Raw genomic sequence first — 17,551 nt, forward strand, 5'->3', positions numbered from 1 at the left:
CCACTGCAGCAGAGGCTGATGCACAGTCCACAGTAATACAAGAAAAGTAAATTAAATGGATCCACTTACTTAAAAAAAAATCTTTTAAAAATGCAAGTAATCCTGGGAAGGGGGAGCACACCTCATCAACAAGGGTAACTGTACAATGAATATTTGTATACCTAACCCTGAATTGTACCCCACAATTTTAAAATAAAAATTTTTAAAAATAGAAATAAAAATACAAGTAATACATGAGCACTTTCTCATTGTAAAATGTTATAAAGTGACAGAGGAAAAAATGAAGTCTCTTCTTTACATACTTCATAACCCAAAGTCCGTTTCCCTCTCTAGGAATAGCCATTCTTAACAGTTTTGTGTATTGTATTAGACATTTTCCAGTATATCTACAAACACAAATGTTCATACAGAAAGTATAAATATGATAAAACTCCATTCATTTAAAAAAATATTAATACCTTAGAGGTATTTTGATATGACTATCTTTTTAATAGCTGTACAGTATTCTATGGCATAGATACATTACCAAAACTTATTTAACCTGTTCCACATAGGTGGGTATCTGGTTACATCTCAATTTTTTTTTTCTATTAGAAGCAATAGTGCAGTAAATGTTTTTATACATGCCTCTTTGTATGCATTTGTGAGCATTTCTCTTGTGTTGATTCCTACAAATGGAATTGCTGGTTGTAGAATATGTGCATTTAAAATCTGTACTGAAACTTTCCATCTGCCCTCCAAAAATGAACTATAATTTCCCTTCCACCAGTAGTGGAACTTCATTTTTAACACAGACAGAAATTGAGACTATATTGTTTTTTCCTGCCCAGCATTCATTTCCCTTTTTCTGGTAATAGTTCCCTGATTTCCTTTGGGGCAGTCACCTTCTCCCTGTGAATTAATGACTCCACTTATGGCTTCAGAAGTAGAACATTGTGATTCATACTTGAATTTTGAGCACTGAATTCATCTAGTCATGTGATTTATTCAGAGATAGGCAAATGATAAAGACGTGGCAAATCATTGTAATTCCTTCTTTTGGTCACAGTAATTGTTTCAGGGAAGGTACAAACCCCAACTTGATGCAGCTAGAGTGAATCCAGGATCTTCTGGAACACTTACTTCTTTCTACCATACATGAACCTAAGAGGAAATAGGTCCAAGGAATACAATATCCTTATTTGCTAAACTTCAGTTGATGGCAGTCATGCCCCCTGCTTCCTTTGGTTTCTTTAATCCATGCACATTCATATTCTCTCCCTGCCTCCCTCCCTCATATCTTGAATAGCTCCATTTCTGCTAGCCAGTTCTTAGCCTATGAGCATGCACAGGTTTTTCTTAAATAAAAAGTTCTCCTTTAACCTCCTGCACAACTCTTATGTCCCTTCCTTTAAAGCTAAGCTTCTTGAACGAGTCATCTCCCACTGTATCCCTAATCCCACTCTAACCTGATAATCTGCTTCCACCACTTCACTTGAATGAGAATTGGCACATTTTTAGAGACAATTTAATTTTTAAAATTTAGATATGATTTACATACCATAAAATGTACCATTTTAAAGGGTTCAACTCCATGGTTGTCTAACTACTATCAATTTCAAGAACATTTTCATCTCTCCCCAAATAAACCTTGTACCCATTAGTAGTCACTTCCCAGGCCCTGAAATCCAGTAGCCTTTCTTTCTCTATGGATTTGCCTATTCTGGACATAAATAAACTTATATCATATGTAGCATTTGTATCTGACTTCTTTTACTTAGCCTACTTTCAAGATTAATTTATTTTGTACATACATCAGTGACCAAATAGTATTCTATTATATGTACATACCATATTTTGTTTATCAATTTCTCAGTTGATGGACATTTAGGTTGTGTCTAGCTTCTTCACTATCATGAATAATGCTATGAACATTTGTGTATGAGTTTTTGTGTGAACATATGTTTTCAATTATCTTAGGTCTATACTAGGAGTGGAATTGCCGGATCGTGTAATACTTCCGCTTCACTTTTTGAGGAACTACCAAACTGTTTTCTGGCCATACCATTTTACATTCCTACCACAAGTGTAAAGGGAGGTTCAAGTTTCTTCACATCCTTTCTGGCACTTGTTATTTTTCAGGTATTATTATCATTATTAATTTTTAGTATAGCCAATCTAGTGAGTGTGAAGTGGCATCTCATTGTGGTTTTGAATGCATTTCCCTGATGATACTGATATTGAGCATCTTTTCATGTGCTTATTGGTCATTTGTATATATTGTTTGGGAAAAAACTTCTATTCAGATTCTTTTCCCATTTTAAAATCAGGTCGTTTGTCTCTATATTGTTGATTTACAAGTGTGCTTTATATTTTCCGAATACTAGACCCTCATTAGCTATATATATTTGCACATTATATATTTGCACATTATTTCTCCAATTCTGTGTTGTTGTTGTTGTTGTTGTTTTGAGTTGGAGTCTCACTCGGTCGCCCAGACTGGAGTGCAGTGGCCGCTCTCGGTCACCGCAGCCTCGCCTGCTGGGCTCCAGCGATCCTTCTGCCTCAGCCTTCCGAGTAGCTGGAATTACAGGCACGTGCTACCACGCCTGGCTGATTTTTTGATTTATTGTAGAGATGAGGTCTCGTTGCCCAGGCGGGTCTCGAACCCGTGGGCTCAGGCAATCCACTCACCTCAGCCTCCCAAAGGCGTGGGATTACAGGCTGAGCCACCGAGCTCGGCTTGTTGTTGTTTTTTTTTACTTTCCAGATAGTGTCCATTGAAGCACAGATTTTTTTATCTTGATGAAGTTCATGTATCTATTTTTTCTTAAATTGCTTGTGCTTTAGGTGCCATATCTAAGAAACTCTTGCCTAATCCCAGGTCACAAAGATTTAGCTCTATGTTTTCTTTTAAGAATTTTATAGTTTTTGCTTTTACATTTAGGTCTTTGGTCTATTTTGAATTAGGTTTCATATATAGTATGAGATAGGGGTCCACACCCATTATTTTGTTTGTGGGTATTCAGTTGTCCAGCACCATTTGTTGAAAAGACTATTCTTACCTCATTGAATTTTCTTTGTTTCCTTGTCAAAAGTCAGAGGTATAGGTTTATTTCTAGACTCTCAATTATATCCCATTGATCTGTATGTCTATTTTAAGCCAGTACCACACTATTTTGACTACTGTAGTTTTAAGTACGCTTTGAAATAAAAAAAGAATGAGTCCTGCAACATTTTCAAGTATGAGTCTTGTTCTTTTCCAAGATTGTTTTTCTTATTCTGGGTTCCTTACATTTTCATATGAATTTTAGGATTAGCTTGTCAATTTCTGCAAACAATCTAATAGAGTTTTGATAGGGATTGCATTGTATCATATTATTCTATTAATGTGGTATATTGTATTGATTTTTGTATGTTGAACCAACATTGTATTTCTGAGATAAATTCCACTTAGCCATAGCGTGCAATCCTTTTTATTTGCTGCTGGATTCAGTTTGCTAGTATTTTGTTGAATTTGCATTTATATTCATAAGGGATATATATGTCTGTAGTATTTTTGTGTGTGTATGTGTGATATCTTTGACTGGTTTGGTATTAGTGTAGTACTGACCTCAGTCTATTCATTTCATTTTTGAAGGTTGTGCTGGATTTAGACTTCTTGGTTGACAGATTTCTTCAGTGTTTTTTGTTTTGTTTTTTCCTTTTGGAGCTTTGAATATGTCATCCCACTTCCTTCTGGCCTTGATGATTTCTGTTCATAATTTAGCTGTCAATCTTTTGAGGATCCCTTGTTTGTGATATATTGATTTTCTCTTGCTGATTTCACGATTCTCTCTTTGTTTTTGACTTTTGACAGTTTAGTTAATATGTGTCTAGGTGTGATCTTTTTGAGTTATTGAGCTTCTTAGATGTGACTTTTTCACTACATTTAGAAGTTTTGGTCATTATTTCTTCAAATATTCTTTCTGCTCTTTTATGTTTCTTCTCTCCTTTTGGGATTTCCATTATGCATATATTGGTACAACTGATCATATCCCACAGGTCTATGTTTATTTGTCTTCATCCTTTTACTTTCTGTTCCTTAACTAGCTAATCTCAATTGGTCAGTCTTCAGGTTCACTGATGATTTGTGCTTTTAAACTTCTGAATTTCTATTTATTTTTTAAAAATAATTTATATATTTTTATTGTTTGAACATGTCCCCTAAACGTTCATGTACTAGAAACTTAATTGCCATTGTAACAGTATTAAGAAATGGGACCTTTAAAAGGTAAACACCTTTAAAAGGTAAACACCTTTAAAAGGTTATGAGGTTCTGCCCTCATGAATAGATTAATTCTATTATTGTGGGAATGGGTTAATTATTGAAGGAATGGGCTCCTGATAAAAGGATGAATTCAATCTAATTTCTCCTCCCTGTCTTCTGTGCTTGCTTACTGTATGATGCCTCTGCCAAGGGATGACCTTTGCCAGATGACAGTTCTATGCCCTTGGACTTCCCAGCTTCCAGAGCCATGAGCCAAATAAACTGTTCTTTATAATTACCCAGTCTTCTATAGAAGCAGAAAATAGACTAAGACATGTATCTTTATTCATAATCTCCATTTGGTGAGATAGCCTTATGCCTTCTTTTAGTTCTTTAGACATGATTTCCTTCAGTTCGTTGAACATATTTATAATAGCTCATTTAAAGTCTTTGTCTATTAAGTCCAACATCTGGACCTCCTCAGGGCAGTTACAATTGATTGCTTATTTAAAATCCTTCTGTATGGCTATGCTTTATTTTTTCATATTCTCATAAATTTTCTTTTTGGAAATTGGACATTTTAGATGGGGAAACTCTGGATATCACTTTCCTCTATCCAGAGTTTTGTGTTGCTGCTGGTTATAGTATTAGTAGTTTTTTTGTTTGTTGACATTTCTGAACTGCTTATTTGAAGACTGTAATATTTTTGTGTGTGTAGCCATTATATTAGTTGTCAGCTAATGATGGAGATTTCCTTAAAAACCTGTAACCAATGAATTAGCCACTCCTTACTGAGGAGCTCTATGGGTTTTTTGGGGCACAACCGCAACACTCAACAAGACACTTAAAAATTCTACCTTAGCCTTCACTTCCTGCTTTTGCAGAACCTCATGGCTAGTCAGAGATGAGGAACTTAGGGCTTCTAAGTATTCCCTGTGCATGCATCCCAGAAATATTTTGGAACTTTTCAAAGTCCATATGTACATCTTCTTTTCTAGTTTTTCCTTTTAAACTTTTTGGATAGACTATTTTTGCTCCAAATGTTATCCACAACCTTGAAGTTAAAACATTTGCTTGTAATTGTTTTCAACAAGTGTTCCCGGGGAGCTTTTTGTGCTGGTAAGCTATGTGTCATAGCAAATACAGATTGACTCATCAGCGAGCTCTTAGGAATGAGGATTTGAAAGCACCTCAGCTCCATTTTGCTGTTAGGATGCACCAGGATTGTGGGCTATTATTTTTTAAAGTTATTGTGGAGATAGAGAGCAGGAGATGGTACTAAAGCAAGTTAAAATGCCACAAAGCTTACTGTTCTGAGATTCATTCATTCATACATTCTTACATATATGCTTTTTGGTTTGCTGCAAAGCTTTAGCTAACTTCTGAAATTTCCAAATTTCTGAAAAAGTATTCTGGTAGGGTTTTTTTTTTTGCCATTTTTTTCATTGCTTTTGTGGATGAGCAAAATTTTGGAGGTCCCTAATCTGCCAATTTTGCTTATAATATTCCACAGCTCAATTTTTAAATGCAATTTTTTAGTCTTCATCTTACCTGAAAATTTTGAACCTTCATGAAATGACCTCCTTGCTGCCTTTAATGGATACCCTTTTCTAGTTGTCATTGGACTAACTTCCTCTGGTTATCCTTCAGAAATTGATGTTTCTGAGAATTATGTCCTCATTCTTGTATGTTTTCATTCCACATATCCTTTCTGAGTGATTTCCCTTATATCCATAGCTTCAGTTGCATTTTCTGTGACATAACTCTAAATTCAAGTTTCCAACCTAGATTTCTCCTTGTCTCTGGTCCTATATATGCACTGCCTCTAAGATGTCTCCATTTTGGTGTCATAAAAGCAAAGAAGATAGCACATCCTAAACTGAATTGGTAATTTTACCCTAGCTCTATTCTTTCTCCTGTCTCAGTAAATGGCTTTCATGTATCTCAGTATTCGATGTATTCTGAACTTTTCTCTTTCTCTCACCAGGTCATAGCTGATCAAATTATCAAGTTCTATCATTCTACTTCTTAAATATCTCTGTTTTAATCAGGGATGGCTACTTTCATCATCTCTGATTTGGCTTTCCTAATTAAGGCCACTATTGTAATAATTTCTTATCTTTCCATCTCCAGTCTTGTCCTGTCCTCTATACATTCTCTATACTGCAGGTGGAATATGCTTTCTAAAAATATCACATTTTATAATGTCATTCCCTCACTGGGTAAATATAGGCACCATCCAAAGTTTCAGGGAACTTTGCATATTGCAAATGATACATGTAAGAAAATGACCAAGTACAATTCAGAGTATGATACAGCATGTATAGTGTTCAGAGGAGAGGTAGAGACTCAACCAAGACTCAGTGTTTTAAGAGAATTTTAGAGGAGATGATGTTTAAACTGAGATCTTCAGGAAGAGTAAGAAGTATGCAGGTGAATAGGGCAACAGAAAAGAGTGTTCCAGGTTGAGAGTACATGTAGGAAGAGCTAGATATAGCACTGGATTTCAGTAAATGAAAGAAGTTCTGTAGTTTGGAAATTTTGTTAAGGAAGTATTATGAGGTAAGCCTGAAGAGGTAAGCTAAGGGGTTTGCTTTAATTTCAGTGCTGTTGGGAGCTGTTGAAGCAATTTTTGAGGGGAAGAAACATGATCAGATTTGCATATTAGAAAGAATACCCTGGCTAGTATATGGAGAATGCTTTGATGAGACAGCTGAATTGGAGTTAGGGTGACCAGTTAGAAAACTCTTGGAGTAATTCAGGCAAGAGATGATAGTGATGTCAACTGGGTTGTGACATTTGAAATGGTGAAAACCAATGGATTTGGTAGTGTTTTAGAAATAGAATGGACTTGTCAATGTTGAATATGGAGACTGAGGGAAAAGGGGAGCCAAAGAAAGTTGTTTGTATTACCTACTGAATGAATATTTCACTAGCTATTTAGAGCATAAAGCTGTTATATATGCTTATAATTATATATGTATATAAGTGACTTGAAAGTCTATGGTTTTTTGTAGTTTTCTTTTAAAAATTGTCTGTGACTGATGTAAGTCTAAAGACTTAAGCTCCCCTAAATACATTTTACTCTTCACTTGGTAAAAGCTACTAAATATAAACTTAATGCCTGAGTCAACTTATTTGTTTCTATGAGCCTAGCCTTGTATTTCCTATTGAGAGTCGGAAATTAAATTCTGGTCACTTTTCTAGCCAACTTTTTTTCCATCATAAGCTTAAAACTATATAGAGTTGATTTTATTAGTTTCCCAGATTGCACAAGAATATTTTTACTCTGGAATTTTCACTATAAACAACCAACTCAAAACTTTTGCAATTTTCTGTTTGTGGTGTAGTAGCAAATCTGACTAAAGTCTTGCTCACTTTAGGTTCAGTTTGATTTGGTCACATTTTAATCAAACAAATAAATTTATATCTACATGACTAACTTTTGCAATCTGGCTAAAAAGTATACTTTGAAACATGGAATTCTTTGAATTTGAGGTCCTGTTTAGAAGTTTATCATTTCATTACTAAGACAGGAAAAGAGAATCATTGATCATTTTTGCATAAGAGGTTTGGAAACTCATGTTTTTAAACTTTCATGTTCTTCTGCATGTTCTGCATGGACTTTTCAGGAATAATAAACTTACAACCACTGCTTCTCAAACTATTCTGGTATTTGTTAAATGGATATGTGGTTGGATACAGTATTGTTAAACAAAAGTGCTTTCAGTTTAATTTTAATCAGAATTGTCAGTCTACTTTTATGTTAGGAGATAAATAATACTAACATTAATATTATTTTTCAAATGTTACAGAAGACCTTTTTAATTTTCATAATAAAGAAAACGGACATGATGATTTTCTTTTTAATTGAAGAGAAAAATCTCTTGGCTCCAAAAGAGAAATGCTCCCTCTTCTCAGTTACCTTTACAAATCTTGAACTGGTCATGAAATTTTATCATTTACTAATAACATGCCTAAGGTTTATTGCCTTTTCTTGGGCAATAGTATCACCAAACGATGTGCTCTATCAATTTTAATCATGTTGTTTTTTACTGTTCCATTGCAAGTTTTCAAAAACTCAACTAATAAATAAATCAGTGGATACAGATGCCTCCTTTCTCTGAAAACCCAACCACTTACATACTATTCTTTCTCTATCAGTTACTAAGATATAATATAAACTCATAATATTTTGTATTTGATGGACTGTGGTCTTGACTAAGATAAAATGTTCTCTCCGATATTCAGCATTTACTATTTAAAAAATAAAATTCAAATAAATGTGATATTTGAGTGCCTTGTAGCATTCAGAATTTAGCATGCAACAATTTGCTTTTGGGCTAGTCTTTTAAGTCATTCCCCATATAACTCAGTTGAATACATGTAGAGCAAGCTTCTATAGGGTTGTATTTTAAGGTAGTTATGAGCTAATTAGATGGCAATTTGTATTTTGGAATCCTTATAGAACAATATTTGAGAGATTATGACTGGTATAGAAAATAATTTTCTGATGCTACCATTCATTGGGTTTTGGCAGAGTTGTACAACAATAATAAAATCCTCAATTTATTGAGAGTTTAAAACATATCAGGACTTTATATACATTATATCCTCTCCCTAAAACAATTCTGCCATATAGGCACGTAGACACCATCTATATTCAGTGCATATGTGGATGCTGAGACCAGATAGGCTAAGTGATTAGTAAGGAATTTGAGTCTTACTCTGTCTAACAGTGAAGCTTGGATTCTTTCTGCTTGAGCAAGAGCTTACATATTTCATTTTTAAGTTTCTATAATATGTAAAATGGAAATAAAAATTATCTCAATATTTCTGAGATTTTGATGCTCATAAATTATTTAGAAGTTTGTGGTCTTTAGACTTTCAAATGATAGAACATTGGTGTGGTTTTTTAATGCATAAATGTAGCTTTATTGGCAATAGTACTGCATCTGGAGTAGAAATGTGTGTGTTTGAATATGTGTGTGTAAAAGAAAGAACTTAATATTTCATTGTTATAGTGAGAAGCTTCCTTTGGTGTTTTTTTTGTTTGTTATTTTGGCCCTAATTAGAAATGAGCCATATATTCTGTCACCTTGAAATACCAACTATAGTGAATGTATCGCTAAATTCTAATAAGTTCATATGGCAGAAGATTTGGATCGATTATACTGACTAGAGACTATTCTTCATATTTTTGAGCTTCACAGTTTATATTTTTAGCAGATTTCGATGCCCTGTATTCCCTCTTGATGCCATGTGTTCCCTCTACTACTGAGCTTTAAGTACTTGCTGGAACAATTAGCGTTGGCCATTTGGCGGCCACTCTCTGTACACTAAAATCTGTGTCTGATTAGTGTCATTTTTGGAAGTGCCTACACCTAAGACTATTTCATTGCATGAGTTCTCTCTTTTTTGGCAGCCCTCCCAGAACAAGAGCCTCATGTTTCACTCCACCTTATCCATCTTTTGTGCCTGGTGGAACCACTATTCTTCAGTTACCACACTTTTGTTTAACCCTAACCTTTTCTGGAAGTGCTTATTTTCTCTTCTCACCCCAGGAGAGAGACATGGCTTTCTTTCTCCTGTTGTTCTTACCTTCAAATAGAAACCACCTACTTCCATTCTTCTTGGCCTTTGCATATGCTGGTGTTTCTGCATGGAGAGCCTTTCTTTGTTCACCAGGTGAACTTCACCTCATTCTTTAAGATGCAGTTTGAGTATTACCTGTCCTTCTGTGATCTTTCCCTCAACAAGTGAGTAATAATGATATTTAAGCAATAATATGCATTAGGCAAAGTACTATGCACTTTGCAAGTGGTGTCTAGTTGGTTCTCACAATAATTGCATAAAATAGCTACTAGTCTTATTTCCACTTTATATATGGTGGAACTGAGCTAGTAAGTGATAAGGGTAGAATTCAAATCTCAATTTCTCTTATTCTAAAAAGTATGTATTTCCCACTAGATCATGTAACTTCTCTGGTCACTCCCTCTTTTGTGTCACTTTTGTACTTTGTTCATACTTATTATCATTATCATAATCATTATTAGTAAGGCCTGTGACTTAATAATCTCTTTATCCTTAGCATCCAATTCAATGCTTAGTTTGTCACAAGTATTCAAATGTTTGCTGGATACATACATAAACCATCAGATGGTTAGATTCTCATTTGACCTGCTATCCTACTTGGATCTCTGATGCTTTTTGCTTGACTCCCAGTTGTTCTCTTGGTACTCTTATTGACTAAACTTACAGAAAACTTGCCATTAAGTACCTTTTAGGTATTATTGGGTGGCACTGGGGCCCCACCTAGACTCTTACCGTGTCTTTCCTGTTTTGCTGAAATTACCATCAATTTCACATTGATTTCTTGAGTATGATATTCACATGCTTTTGCTCTGACTATAAGTCTGGGGCCTGTGTGCTGTGGATAAATGTGTCATCACTAGGGTTGAAGGAAACAGGCCTTTCCAGCAAAAAAGCATCCTTACTTGAGGTGATATGGCTAGGGAGCCTGGAAAGATTACCATATATGTCACATAAATTTTTTATATCTTGGCTATGACTCACATGTTTTATCATGAAAGGAAATGAACCAGTTATTGCTACTTTACACTAACTGCCCAACATAGTGATCTTTTGTTGACTATGAGGATCTTAGTAATAAGGTTTATTATAATCAATTCCTGTAGTTGTTGGGAATCAATAGTATGTAGTTGTGCTCCCAATCTTTGAATGTGATCTTGAGAGACAGAATGCCTTTTCTCATATGATATGAAACATCTGAGTTGGACCATTATATCATACATTTCCTTAGCTAATTAAGTAGTTTCATGGAAAGTTGCTGGCTTTAGACAGTTCCTCTCTCCAAAATTGTCGAAAACTCCTGGAAATACTTGATATAGAGGACAGACACTCTGACCACAGAATTTTACATTAATATATTATGTTAGTGCAAATTTTAATTGGTGCTTTATAAACAAAGCTAGTAAATCTCTCAAATTTGTCATAAAATCCCTGGTCTTATTAAACTATTGCTTATCGAATTTTAAGATTCCTGAACATGGCCGGGCTCAATGGCTTAGTCTGTAATCCCAGCACTTTGGGAAACCGAGGTGAGTGGATTGCTTGAGCCCGTGGGTTTGAGACCAGCCTGGGCAACTTGGCGAGATCTCATCTCCACAACAAATAAAAAATGAGCCAGATGTGGTAGCACGCGCCTGTAGTTACAGCTACTTGGAAGGCTGAGGCAGAAGGATTGCCAAAGCCCAGCAGGTTGATGCTGAGGTGGCCGTGAGTATGCCACTGCATGCCAGCCTGGGTGACGGAGTGAGACTCCAACTCAAAAAAAAAAAAAATTCCTGAGTATGATACTATTTGCTTTTAGGCTTCCTGGATGGAGCACAGCAGAATGTTTATGTCACGATCCTTAGCGTGGTTCTAATTCTTCTAGAATCTATCGGCAGCATTACATTATTTTTGTCTGCCTTAGCTACACATAAGTCTTTACTTTGGTGATAGGTATATGTAAGCCCACTTTCTCATTCTTAAACCTATTCTCTGATTTATTTTCTTCTACTCTTTAGCTTTTTCATCCTAGGTAGGGACACTACTTCTCAGCACATCTAGCCCTCTAGCTCAACCTCTTCCTACCATCCCATCCCCATATGGTAAATTCTAACAATTCTGCTCTGTTACAGGTGAAATTCAGGTTAAATGAGATGGATTTTAGGGCTGCGACTGGTTTGACCTGGTCTGGGTCCCACTATAATATTAAAATCTCCACAATGGAGGTGAGGTCCACTGCCATTTCAGTTCCTTAAATGTCTGCTATGTTGGATGATTATTAAGAAAGAGTGATTCATCTTCACACACTTTCAGGGCTAGAAGGAACCTCAATACATCCTAGTCTATGCTTAAATCCTCTCTCTGGCTTCCCTGCCAGCTGACCTTCCAGCCTCTATTGGAATACTTACAGTGACTGAGATAGTCTTTCCTTTTATCTTTGACAGCTCTACATGTTAGGAAGCCCTTTATATTAGATTGATTAGATTGTGTGCACTCTCTCTTCCAATCACACAGATGTTTAATCCCTTATGCCTAATCCTCTTCAGATCTATGAAGAGACCTCTCACATTCCATTTGAGATAGCCCCCTTTCATTTGATCCCCTCCTTTCTTTGATGACCTTTCCCATATACCTGCCTATTTTTCTGCCTAAGTGATTTGTGGTTCTGACTCTTCCACAAAATCAACACTCAGAAATTTTCAGTGAATGCCTATTGTGTACAAAGAAGGGCCTGTGCTGGTAGAAAGGTTCTTGGCCTCTGGTGGCTTATAATAGGTAGAGAGAAAAGACTGATAACAACAGGGAGGAATGAGAGAGAGTTTCCTGGTGTTATCCAGCTTCTTTGAGCTGAAATTTCTGTTCTTAACTTTAACTATCAGTAGGAGGACCACATTTAAGACTGTCTTTCCACGTTACAGCTTAATCGGTGAGTAATTATGCAAATTAAAATAAAAAACACAACTAATAGCAAACATCAACTATTAAACATTTTTAAAATCTCTGAAATTATAAATATACTGTGAATTCTTTCATAAGACAATAACAGACACATTTTACTAATGTCTAATCATGCCCTTAATGGAAATAGTAAACAAGTGCTGGTCTTCTTTAAAACCTAAGAATATGATCTAGAAAACTCATTTGGCCCCTCTTTAGACTCTGTAAACATGTTATGAAAAACATTCAATCATTTGGCCTGGTCTGCATAATGTCAGACGATCCATAAGGGTTTTTTCCTTCACTTGAATAGAACACATTTTTTACTGAATTGACTGACTATTTAGGTTTCTTGAAGACACAATCTTAGCAAAGAAAACTAAAAAATTGCTTTTGGGGAAGAAAATTGTAGCCAGTTATATCTCATAAAACCATTCTTGTGTTCATTTTCTTGAGGAAATTGCTATAAGTGTATCTTCTAGGGCCAATATGTAAGAGACCTTTTTATGATTAAATAAAAGCTCAGAGATTTTCAGTATCAGAGTTGTTTTATTGATTTGCCTTAGTTCTGAAAATAAAATGAAAATCTGTAGCCAAAGAAAAGCTCATGCATTAGTTAAATACTGACATGATTTGAACTTATTTTATTTACTTATGTATGTCCACTCTTTGGGGACTCAAAGAAACATTATTATGTTAGAGGTTTCTTTGGTTTTCTAATACATCTTTTCATACCTAAAGTTTTGTTTAAACATAATTCCCTGATTCTATAGAAGAAGAGCTATTAATCTTTGTGTTTACATAAAGATAAGTTTGCAATACTTGATTAATTTTATGCCTCTAAAATGTGAATGACATCATTTGGCCTGTTAGATAGTAGATTTATTTTAGTAACAAATCTTTCAGATCAATTCATAAGTGAAAAAGAAATAAATGTGAGTAAACATTTGCTCTATTTTGGTTTTTTGTTTAAGCTAAAATAATTAGAATTCAGCCAGCCAAAAAGAATTTAAATTTGAAATCTAATTCTTGTCAAGAAATTTTGCATGCAGCTATTCAACCTATTGTTTTAGAATTGCCGTGGTAAGAAAGTAGAACATTACTTTGGCAAATATAGTGGTTGGTAGGCTGGAGAGTAAAAATGAAACTCCTCAGTGAGTAACAGGAACTCTTCTGCTTTCTGAATATATCTTCCATAAATGCTTCTAAGGCAACTGATAAATCAGAAAACTGGAGCAAGAAGACACTCAGAAGTCTATGACAATGTCAGTGATATTATGATAATGTTATTGAAAAATTGATGAATAATTAAAGGAAATTCTTTCTTAATAAAGCTAAGAACAAATAACTTCTTTTAGATCCCCCCAAAACTAATCTTTAAATTAAAATATTTAATTATTCTGTTGAAAATGTATGAATATATTTTTTTTTTTAAATTGAAGGATCTCTCACAGAAACAAAGATCTGAGTATCACATGTTCTCACTCATATAGTGGACCTTGAACATCTATTATAACACGATAAGAAAAGGATTGACAGTGGTGGGAAACTATGGGGGGGTAGGGAGGAGAAGGGAGGTGGGATTAACTGTAATCAATATCTGTCTAGGGACGGGGGGACACCCTTTATCAACAAGAGTGCCTGAACGATGCATATTTTCATACCTAACCCTTAACTGTACCCCACAATTTTAAAATAAAAAATATGATTAAAAATAAATGAATAAATAAATAAAATAAAAAATTGAAGGCTATAGTAAGCATACTTTTAGAAATACTGTTTATAATGAAGGAACTCAGCTACAGTGTAAAAAAACCTTTGCATTATGAACACTTCTTAAGTTTCTTATAAAAAGTACCATAAAATCAATGTTCTTAGTGCATGCATAAAATGATGCCTTACACATCTGACAAGGGACTTTTCTACACCCGCAGAGAGAAAGCACTATTTTTCCTAAGCAGAAAGGCTATTATTGGCAGATCTACTTCACTGCTCTAACTCATTGCTTAGACTTGGGTTATAGGCTTTATATTTAACCTGAAATGCAAAACATTTTATTCTTGGCCTGAAGTTAAATCATTTTGCAAAGTGTATACAGGTACATTCTGAGTTTTCTTTGTCTTGATACATATATTTGAAAAACAAGGTTAAGCATTTGTAATAGGTGTGTGTGTGTGTGTGTGTGTGTGTGTGTGTGTGTGTGTGTGTGTGTGTTTTAGTGACTTCAGTTGCGTTCTTTTCTCCATTTTCCCGTCTGGAGGGTACTTTTTATATGCCTGTCCCTATGCTTTCCATTATGAGTTTTAATCACAACAGAAGAATTTTTTTCCCACCACTTTGATTAAGGGTCATACCTATTGTGCAGACTTATCTATTATTTCTAATAAACTTAGAACACCTGTACAAGGGAGGAGGACCCAAAAAACCCGGGATTATCTTTTAGAGGATGGGCCCTTTGTAGTACAGGCTTCCCCTACTAGGTAAGTGTTCTGGGAGCCCATCGGCATCAGTGTACCAGGTAGCATTGTTGTGAGAGTCTATATTCGGTTTCAGTGAGTTTTTTTTGTGTGTGTGTGGGGGGATTCTTTCGACATGTTTGCCCTCTTCATAATGGGTGATTTACAAGCACGCCTGCCCACACCGTGCTGAGTTTTAGCAGTTTTTGACCAAAAATGGCATGACCCCCATGCCCTACCCTCCCTATTCACCGGATCTCAACCCGAGCGACTTTTTTTGTTTTTCCGGATGAAAGAAGTCCTCAAAGGGAAATGTTTTGCTGATGTGGAAGAGATGCAACAAAAAACAGCAGAGGCATCTAAATTGACGAGTTCAAAAACTGTTCTGAGCAGTGGAAAGCCATCTCGTCAGGTTTATTGCATCAAACGAAGAGTATTTTGAAGGTGACTGAAGTTTGAACATGCAAGAATAAATATACAATTTTAATAAATAAATTCTGGGCTTTTGGGGCCCTCCCTTGTACGTATTGCCTGGTCATAAATATAAATGCAGCATTTAGGATTTTAAAATCTAGTCACAATTTAAAATCTAGATTCCCCTTTTGGGAATACTTCATGGTCAGATTTTGGTTATTCTAACTGAATAAAATGAACTGGATGGCTTTGCATGCCCTGAAACAGCTTATATGGGAATTACCTGCATGCCAAAAGTAAAAAAGAACTCTGCCATAAAATTTCCTGAGTGACATGATAAGTGCTGTGAAGAAAAATAAAGCAAGTCAAGGGGACAGAGTGAACAGGCCTGCTATTTTGGATGAGATAATTAGGAAAGGTCTCTCGAATGGGTAGAAACCACAATGTAGTTGGGGAGCAGGCCATGTGAATGCTAGTGGGATGAGCATCCTAGGCAGAAGAAGCAGAAGGGCAAAAGCTTTGGGAAGAGAGTATCTTAGCATGTTAGAGGAGCAACAATGGGGCTAGTATATCTGAGCACAGGGGAAGGGGAAAGAAAGAGGTAAAATATGAAACCTTAGAGGTAGTGAAGAGTCAGTTTATTTGGGACCTTATAAGCATATAAGGTCTGTGTGATTAAAAGTTCCACCGAACTTACCAAGGATATATGAAAAATACTCTGATATTTTCTATTCATTTCTACTTTTTAAAAAAATTGATGTCAACCCACTAAATGGATTTCATAACCCACTATTGCAGGTTGATAAGGCACTGTTTTAGACTATGCTTTTCAGCAGTTTTGTGGTCCAATTTTGTTGTAAATATTAATTTTGCATGTCTATGTGGGATGCTTTTGGTGCTAGTTAGTTTTACCCAATTTATAGAAAGGTAGTAGCATAAGAATTTTCTAAATAGTACTTTCTTTTTTTTCTGCAGCTCTCATGTGTGAATATAAGTCCTAAGATAACCTAAAGACTTCATCAGTTGGAAGTTACAGTTCTCACCATCAACTACCTTATCTCTTTTGGTCTGATTTTCTTCCTCAACCAGTGGAAACATCTTTATTTCAAGTTGCTTTTGTTGCAGTGTTAAGCAAATGGCTGATAGTGGCTTGGATAAAAAATCCACAGAATGCCCCAGGTGTTCATCTGCTTCTCAGAAAGGTGTATTATGTGTATGTTCCAGTAAAATAAGCGTTTCTCCAGTTTTGGTGGTGGAAATGTCACAGACATCAAGCCTTGGTAGTGCAGACTTTTTAGATTTATCGGAGAAAAAAAAAGAAAAACATATCAACAGAGACTTAACCTCTGGGAAAGATTTGGTAAATATCGAAGATTCTACATCTCAGCACAAGTTGACTTCTTATTCCCTGATTCGTCCCCAGTTTCATTCATATCCCATGAGTCCTTGTCAGTTAATTCATTACCTTCTTAACTATTAAAGGAACATTTCTTTCTTACAGAAGAAGTGAGCAAAGTTGGTTAATAACTTGTTATATGGTTCTTCTAACAACTGCCCAAATTAATTATTTCTCAGGAATGTTATTTCAGTTTCTTTTTTTTTTTTTTTGAGTTGGAGTCTCACTCTATCGCCCAGACTGGAGTGCAGTGGCCGCTCCCGGCCACCGCAGCCTCAACCTGCTGGGCTCCGGCGATCCTTCCGCCTCAGCCTTCCAAATAGCTGGAACTACAGGCGCGCGCTACCACGCCTGGCTAATTTTTTAAATTTATTATAGAGATGAGGTCTCACCAATTTGCCCAGGCGGGTCTCGAACCCACGGGCTCAAGCGATTCACTCACCTCGGCCTCCCAAAGAGCTGGGATTACAGGCTGAGCCACCGAGCCTGGCCTCAGTTTCTTTTTTTAATGGTTTAACAGAAATTGGTTTTCAAGTTGAATTAAAT

The 17,551-nt window shown here is 35.7% G+C and overlaps 1 protein-coding gene across 1 annotated transcript in view; it reads left to right on the forward strand.

Moving 5' to 3' along the window:
* The window catches only part of STK33 (serine/threonine kinase 33), a 157,889-nt gene that overhangs the window by 107,247 nt on the left and 33,091 nt on the right, over positions 1 to 17,551 (forward strand). The window contains exon 2 of the mRNA XM_008054578.1: positions 16,585 to 16,969. Coding sequence (XP_008052769.1) covers positions 16,745 to 16,969 — 225 coding nt within the window. The 5' untranslated portion in view covers positions 16,585 to 16,744. The remainder of the gene's footprint in view (positions 1 to 16,584; positions 16,970 to 17,551) is intronic.

Source organism: Carlito syrichta, unplaced genomic scaffold (assembly GCF_000164805.1).
Source record: "Carlito syrichta isolate Samal-C Ts95f unplaced genomic scaffold, Tarsius_syrichta-2.0.1 Scaffold296499, whole genome shotgun sequence".
Lineage (NCBI taxonomy): Eukaryota > Metazoa > Chordata > Mammalia > Primates > Tarsiidae > Carlito > Carlito syrichta.